This window comes from Hippoglossus hippoglossus, chromosome 9, assembly GCF_009819705.1.
Source record: "Hippoglossus hippoglossus isolate fHipHip1 chromosome 9, fHipHip1.pri, whole genome shotgun sequence".
NCBI lineage: Eukaryota > Metazoa > Chordata > Actinopteri > Pleuronectiformes > Pleuronectidae > Hippoglossus > Hippoglossus hippoglossus.
Window position 1 is genome coordinate 26,645,345 of NC_047159.1, and position 7,855 is coordinate 26,653,199.

The following is a 7,855-nucleotide window of genomic DNA, read 5'->3' on the forward strand; positions in this document are numbered from 1 at the left end:
TTTCCTGAAGTTTTTCATAATTATGGAGCCAGAAGAAATGAAGAAGATGCTGTCCGCTGTGAACGCCTCTACACAATATTTTGTCTGTCAAGAGATGTCTCGGTCACATTTCAACACTCTGACCTGTGTAGCTGAGAGGAATGTTAAAATACAGTTAAAACATTTGTTTACCAGAATTAAAAACACATTTCATGATCAAAATCTCACATAATTGTTTGCAATAACAGAGGATTTAGGGAAAAGCACCTTGGGCATATGAGCTGTTTGTTTTTTCTTTGTCAGAGACACAGGGGAATGTACGTGTTTGGTTATTGTCCGGACGGTGCCTTCCTTCTAAACACTTGTTTTGACACTGTAATATTTGGTCTTTATGTTGAGAATGATTTCTACAATACTATTTGTTTTACACAGTCAGAGCTAACAACTTGTTCTTGATTTCATTTCCAGATTAAATATCATAGGAGTTACTGCATCATTCAGGAAGGAGACCTGATAATATAAAAACACTGTTGTCATTGTGATTGGTATCATATTTCATAAAAGTAGTACAGCAGCTGTACTGATTTAAAAAAAACATCCTAATGTTGAGTGAATGAATAGTGCAGCAGCAGTGTGAGAACAGGATCTGACTGATCAACAGGATCAGTCGTCGTCTGCTTCATCGAAGGCCACGCCAGTCGCTTGCATCTTTCTGCAAAACACATGAACAGTTGTTGCTTTCCCTTCACAGAGAGAGTCATGGGGCTACTGGTGTGAGTTGATGGGAGATAAACTGTACTTTTTAGTTCCTGGGTTGATGAGTGAAGCCCCTGGAGCTCGTCTCTTCACCGTCACTGATGGACCACAGTTCTGCTGCTGCCTGGGCTCAAACTCTGAAGAAGAAAAAAAGACCATCTCCTTAACTTGAATGAACTGAGCTGCTGTCAACACCATTAACAACAACTCACCATATTTATAACATGGCTACTGACAATCCTGGATTCTGATTAGTAATAAGCTGTAGACAAACTTTTACTAACTGTGGTTAAAACCGGGGTTAAAATGCGCGAATGAATGGGTTTTAGTTTGATTGTGTGTGGCATTTTGTTGGTCACGGTACAACTGGGATATTATACCCTTCAAGTGTTTATGTTCCATGATTCAGTCGAGGCTATTATCAGCTTAGTATTTGCTGTTATTATCTGTTTAAGTCCTAATGAGAACTGATTTAATTTAGTGTAACCTTGTTGGGTTTCTCTATAATTTTTTAGATCTTGACCTTCTATGTAAAATGCCTTGAGATAATGTATATTATGATTTGGCACTTTACAAATAAAATTGAAGTTAAATGATTTTGTATCCCAGCTCAAGAATGGACTTTTCCTCTATATACCTGCTGTTAGCACTTTTCCAATGATTGTGTATGGGGTAAAATTGTGTGTGGGATGCTGTCAAAGATGCAATACCCACTGCAGCCACTACATTGAAATTATGTCACCCACTGGCTCAAGTTTTTGTCAACAAAGGCCAATTTCAGTAGTTGGTTGATATTTAGGTTTAAGAGTGTTCATGTTGTTCAGGGTTTTGGTATATGATGAAAACACTCAAATTCTGCTCTCAGCTGTCTATAATTACAGTAGTGTACATATATAATCTAATAAATAGAGTAAATGTCCTTTGCCGCCCCCCTGTGGATACACCAGGTCAAACTGCTTATTACTAAAAGTAGCTATATGCAGTGCAGGGCCCTCAATTTTACAAACCAGCACTATGCGCTGACTCTAAACTTGACAGGACTTTGACTGTGATAAGCAAACAATGAGTAAAAGATCATAATATACATTATCTCAAGGCACTTTACGTAGAAGGTCAAGACCTTAAAAATATAGGGAAACCCGACAGTTCCCACAATGAGCAACGCTTTGGAGAGAAGAAACTGCCTCTTTAACTGGAAGAAACCTCCAGCAGAACCAGACTCAGTGTGTGCCTTGTCAATGCGCCCATCTGCCTCGACTGGACACAGCTTTAAAAACATACGTACCTGTGTGATTCCTCTGATGATTTTTTAGTGGACTGAGTGCCGGGGTTCTCACTAGAGGGGGTGAGAAAACACATCCAGCACTGATTCCAGAGTGACCATGGGGTTCAACTCTACAGAAGTTCTTACAAGCTCAGATCTGAAACTTTGTGAAGCACCGGCAGTGAAACATAAGAACAAAGTACCTTTACTGTCAAGCTGAGTGAGGCTGTCTGCCATTCTGAACAGCAGCTCCTTCAGCTCCTCTGTAGCCTGTGGGCCCTGCAGCCTGGACAGACTCACACTCAGGTCACCTGACCCTGAGGACACCTGGAGCTCTGCCCCGGTGTCATGTACCACGACAGACACGTCCCCAGTAACACAGGCAGACCTGAGGGAAAGACGGAAGAACACTGATATCATGATTACACTCTCACACACACACACACACACACACACACACACACACACACACACACACACACACACACACACACACACACACACACACACACACACACACACACACACACACACACACACACACACACACACACACACACACACACACACACACACACACACGTTACTCATGAACCTCTGGCACAGCGTCTTCTGATATTTCAGCATGTGGAATGGGGAAGACTGGGATCAAACCTTGGATTTTCTGGTTAGTGGGCAATCTGCTCTGTATGCTAAGCCACAGCCGCTGATTGGAAAGCTACTCAATATGCATCACTGGCATCAATAATTCCAAAAAATAATTCACATTACACAAAAGGGTTTTTGAAGGAGCACATATTGCATGTATAATCTTACCTGAGTTTGAGAATATAACCCTCTGTCGATTTCAAGGCAAACTTCTGTCTCTGCACAGACAGGTAGGGTTAGAACCAGTGGCAGATCAGGAACAAGACAACACTTTCTCTGATGCTCTGTGAGAACCATGGCGGCTCAGCAGCAGGTGAAACTTACAAACTCATTCAAGGTGTCCTCTGTGTACTCTGTGCTCCAAACATCTGCAGCATCTGTCAGGCTGTAAAAACACACAGTCAGCTGACACACTGACATAACCTCCACATGTACACCGGTACGAGGTAGAATAAAAGGTGAACAGCTGTTTGATTTACCCTGGACTGCATGTGTTCACATTACTGTCTCAGTACACACACTGAAAGGAAGACTTCTGACCCAGACTGCATTTAAATATTTGTAAATATTACATTTCCTGGTAAATAAGCAAATATAAATACACAGTCAGAGTACCACAGATGATTGTATTATTGATTCTGGGGGTTGCTCTTTAATTCCGCATTAATTCTACATAGTAACAATCCATTAGTTGATTGTTTTCAGCCAACATGTCGGTCCATTTCTACATCATATCAAGACTCCATGCTGATCTGAGGAATACATCTTTGCCGCCGGCTACTAATTGAATTGAACCTTGTTCTACATGTTGACACACGTCGTTCTCCTGATAATTAGCAGGTCCAGGGTCAAACTGTCCTGTTCTAAATGGAGACTGGCTCGGAGCTGTCTCCCTTCAGTAGAAACACTCACCAGCTTTGACTCACCAGATATAAAACAGTGCATTTCTCCGGTGTGTATAACACAGATACTTGGACTGGCTCTTTCCATCCAACACAGTGCAGTACGACGACGGCTTCACATCCTCCATGTTCCCTCCACTGGTCAGTCAACACGAGCTTTTAGATCTATTTACGTTCAGTCTATCAACACAAGCAGGAAGCGCAACACAGAGCGCCTTCTTCTTTGGGGTTTTTATAGGTTGTTGGGTAATACCGCCACCTACTGGACCGGAAGATGGAGGAACGGTAATTATGAAGAAAAAGAAAATGACCCCATCACTGATTATATTTGTTCACAGATTTCATGTTTTCACTCTTGTCTGTGTTGTCTTCTGTGTCCCAGCTGCTTTACCGCAGCTGCTTGTCCAATTCTCTGTGGGTGAATATCCATGAACTGAATAAGAGTTGGCTGTAAAAACCAAATCCAAATGTGAAAGTTTTTAACCAGGAAATAAGGTCCTGTGAAGTTGTGATACAGTGACCATGTTGGATGACAGCAGCTGATCTGCTCAGTAAAGATGGGGATTCTGTTTAATGTCTGGTGCGTTCATGTAGTGAAAAGCTCTGTGGAAAATCAATTTCAAGCATCCTCTCCAGGAAATGTATAAAAATAGGTTATGTGCTCACTGCGGTGTTCACTTCACTGTGCTTTAAAATCTCTCCAATATGGAGGACGATACATGACTTAAGTATAAATAAATACATGTATTAATAAATACATAAATAAATAAATGCATAAATAAAAAAGGAAATAGATAAATAAATACAGAAATAAATACAGAAATAAATAAAGAATAAATAAATACATTTATTTATGTATTTATTTATACATTTATTTATGTATTTATTTATACTTTTATTTTTATTTTTATTTATACTTAAGTCATGTATCGTCCTCCATACTCCAAGGCTAAACAAGGCTGTAAACACAAACATCTGTAATGCAATGTAACACCTGCAAGCTAGTTCAAACTCACTCAAATACACTGAAAAGTCTTTACCTTCTCTTATCACTGCAACACACAGTAAATATCCAGTGCAACCTTCTCCTAATGATGGGGTACACTGGCATTGTAAGTGCTGTGTTCAGTCATAATCAATTCAATGTGTGTTGCCTGAATTAATTAAGGATGAATTGTATGTGAATGGGTTTAACATCCACAAAAGTATATATTCTTATTATTGGTAAACAGTAGCAATTTGCTTGTGGATAAACAAAGTGGCAGGGGAAGAAGACAACACAATTTGGATCTCTCAGTTTAATCTGAATATGTTTAATCAGATCAAAACCTGAAAGATAGATCACAGGACATTGAGAAAACCACACATGGAGATGTGTGCAAGCTGCCTGTACCAACCAAAGGTCTCAGGCCTGATGACCTGCACCAAGGGTATATGAGTAATGGAGGGTGCCACCTTTCTTCAGGAAGCAGTCGTGCTTATGGGTTCCCAGCTTGATCTGACGCTGGCAGACTCCCACCAGGTCATCAAAGAGGAAGTCACTGTCGTGAACCTCCAGCCTCAGTATGTCGTTCTGCTGGGCCTTGAAATGCGTGAACTCCTCCTCCCACCAGGGGTTAGGGTTGTTGTTGCGAACAGATGTCTCACCAAGGTTGGCAGAGCCACAGAACACCTTGACGAAGCCGTCTGTGGTCCCCAGGATGTTAGAGGGCAGATCGCTCGCCTGCAGGTTGAACAGCCTGAGCTGGGCTTCAGCCACAGTCAGACTGCACAGGAGCAGCAGGAGGAGAGGAAGACGGGAGGCCATGGCTTCACAGGCAGCTGTGGTGGAGGAACAGCTTTTCAATCTGGGATGTTCTGTAACACATGCTCAGCTTTCTGTGCTTGTGTCTGCACAGTTTTACAGTTTGAACTCACGCCTGTGTTTGAAACTGGGGTTAACTGTATATATAAAAGTCGTCACTAATAGCACAATCTTGAACTGGTTTACTTTAATGTTATAGACAGCATTTATCAACATGGTCCGCTTCATATCATGTTTAGTTTGTAGCCCCTGTTGGGCCCTCAACCATTACTCCATCTATCCTCTGGGTCAAGTGAAAAGCATCAGAGGGGTGTTACATCCCCTCATATCTTATCTGAAAGCGTGAATTGAAGAAACATCCAATATCCAAGAGCAGGGCTGGAGATTTGATCCTCTCTCGGATAAATGCTACATGGCAATAAAATCATTTTAAGATTTTCAAATTAAGGGAATGTGAAAATAAAGACAAGGATAACATCTAACATCAACTCTCATGTGTACCAAAAATATGAATCTTTAGATAATATGAAACAGGAAACTGCAAGTTCATCTATAACACATACACATATGCTGCATAGGACTGAAATGTCATGTAGCACCTGGGTTACTGAAGAAAAGCATCTGTGTCAACCCCACATGACTCATGACTCATCACTTATGACTCAGTGAAAGGTCAGAGGTCAGGGGGGAGTTGCATCATCTTTAAGAGAACAGAGTGAGAAAAAGTAGCCTGATAACAGCTGGGTCTATTTGGACTGTTCTTCCATTCATTGCCAACTTATCTCTAATTTCCATTCACTTCCATCTTTTCTCTAATCGTCCCAGATACATGCTGTATTTAAGTTGTGGACAATTCCAACAATATGTCTCCTATTTATTTCAGACTTACTGTCACCCCAAATGTATCCATCACCCAGTTTGCTTATATCATGATAAGTTACCTATTAGTTCCTGTTAAAAGAATGAACTCGAAAGTCTTAAAGATGGGTTCAAACTCTTCGTTGTGAGGCTGAGAGAGAAGGTCTCTTTGGTTTAGTTACTGCATTAAAAATCAGTTGTTATCATAAGTTGACAGCATGGTTTTTAAACTAGATCATTTTTTCTTGGGAAAAAATTGATTCTTGGTTGCTTGACACATACACTTACATTCACAGTCATATTTAATATTTAGGTATCGTTTAATTTCAGTCCCAGTTGCAGACATCAGGTTTGTCTTAAACAAATGTACTGAGAATGTTGGGAAATGCAACAAAGTTTTGTTAAAAGTAAGAATTGTATGTATTAGAGAGAAAACAAATTTAAAAGCATGTTTCATCCAGCAAGTGGAGGGATGTCAAAACATCATTCGATCAAATCAAAAAGTGTAAAAAAAATCCCTACAAGCTACTCTTTCAATTTCTATTCCTATAAAATGATTCAAAGTCTGTTTTCAGAATTCATACCTAAGGGGATGAAAAGTGACAAAGACACAGAGCAGAAATGGGCTAAAGCTTGAAGAAATGAAATGAAAACACAAATCCACACTGAGCTAAATTACAGTGACACTAAAAATCTTACCTGTAGTCTTGACTGCCTTGACTGTGTGTAGCTCCATATGGTGTTAAAGGCAGGTGGAGCAAATATCAGCTTCACGTCACCCTCCCACAAAAACACAACCTGTTACACTCTCAGCATTACATAACACAACACAGCTAGATTTTTGTCTGGCTCATTGCTCACCTTATCTGCCCCCATGAAGGGCAAAGGCCCCAAATATTCCAGACTATTCCAAAAAAGATTTCACTAAATTGTTGTTGGTCACATGGTCACAGTGTTTTTAATCCTGATAACACAAAGGTGTTGATATTGTTTTAACTCCCACACATCAAATATTGGGAACATGATCGAATTTCAAACTACAAGTGTTTAAATATATTGTTTCCTGTCCTGCAACACTGTTGGGCTTGGGTAAGGTCGAGACTCGTCCACCGATCAACAGCAGCAGTAACATGCCAAGATTTGTTACAATGCATGAACAAAGGCATGGAAAAAGACGACTGCAGGCTGGTGAACATGTCATGGTGTCGTCTTTTCTGTGTTTAGTTTCCACCTCTTTTTGAAGAGTGTTTTCAGTTTATTAGTACCTCCTTGTGTTTCTTGTACATCCCTGTGTTTATGTTTGTTAATGAGTTGTTTCTGTGTTTCATGTTTTCCCACTCCGTGTTCTGTTTCCTGTTTTATTTTGTAGTCTCTGTTCCTAGTGTGTTTTCTTTCTTCACTTCCTGTCTCTGTGATTGTCTGCACCAGTCCTCATGTGTTTCACCTGTGTTCAATTGCCCCTGCCTTCCTTGTGTGTGTATATAAGTGTCTGTGCTCCCCCTTGTCGGTTTGTTGTCTAAATGTCGTGATCTCCTGTGCTTCTTGTTTTGCCTCGTCTCCTGAGCTCCCGTCCTCTGCTTCTCTTCGTTTGCCTCCAGTCTTTTCCCCTGTGTGACTTTAGTTGTTTTTTTCTGTTAAAGACTT

General features: G+C 40.5%; 1 protein-coding gene across 2 annotated transcripts; it reads right to left on the reverse strand.

Moving 5' to 3' along the window:
- Positions 1–405: 405 nt before the first annotated feature.
- On the reverse strand, positions 406–3,772 carry paxx (PAXX non-homologous end joining factor). 2 transcript variants are annotated; one of them, XM_034595863.1, is made up of 7 exons: positions 3,574–3,772; positions 2,972–3,032; positions 2,816–2,865; positions 2,203–2,387; positions 2,021–2,071; positions 774–872; positions 406–691 (listed from the first exon to the last, which is right to left on the reverse strand). In XM_034595863.1, exons 1-7 carry the CDS (start codon positions 3,675–3,677, stop codon positions 579–581), a joined length of 663 nt encoding a protein of 220 aa, XP_034451754.1. In that variant the 5' UTR covers positions 3,678–3,772; the 3' UTR covers positions 406–578. The 2 variants fall into 2 exon arrangements, with proteins under 2 accessions (XP_034451754.1, XP_034451755.1); XM_034595864.1 differs by having other exon boundaries at positions 779–872; positions 3,574–3,769.
- Positions 3,773–7,855: the final 4,083 nt, after the last annotated feature.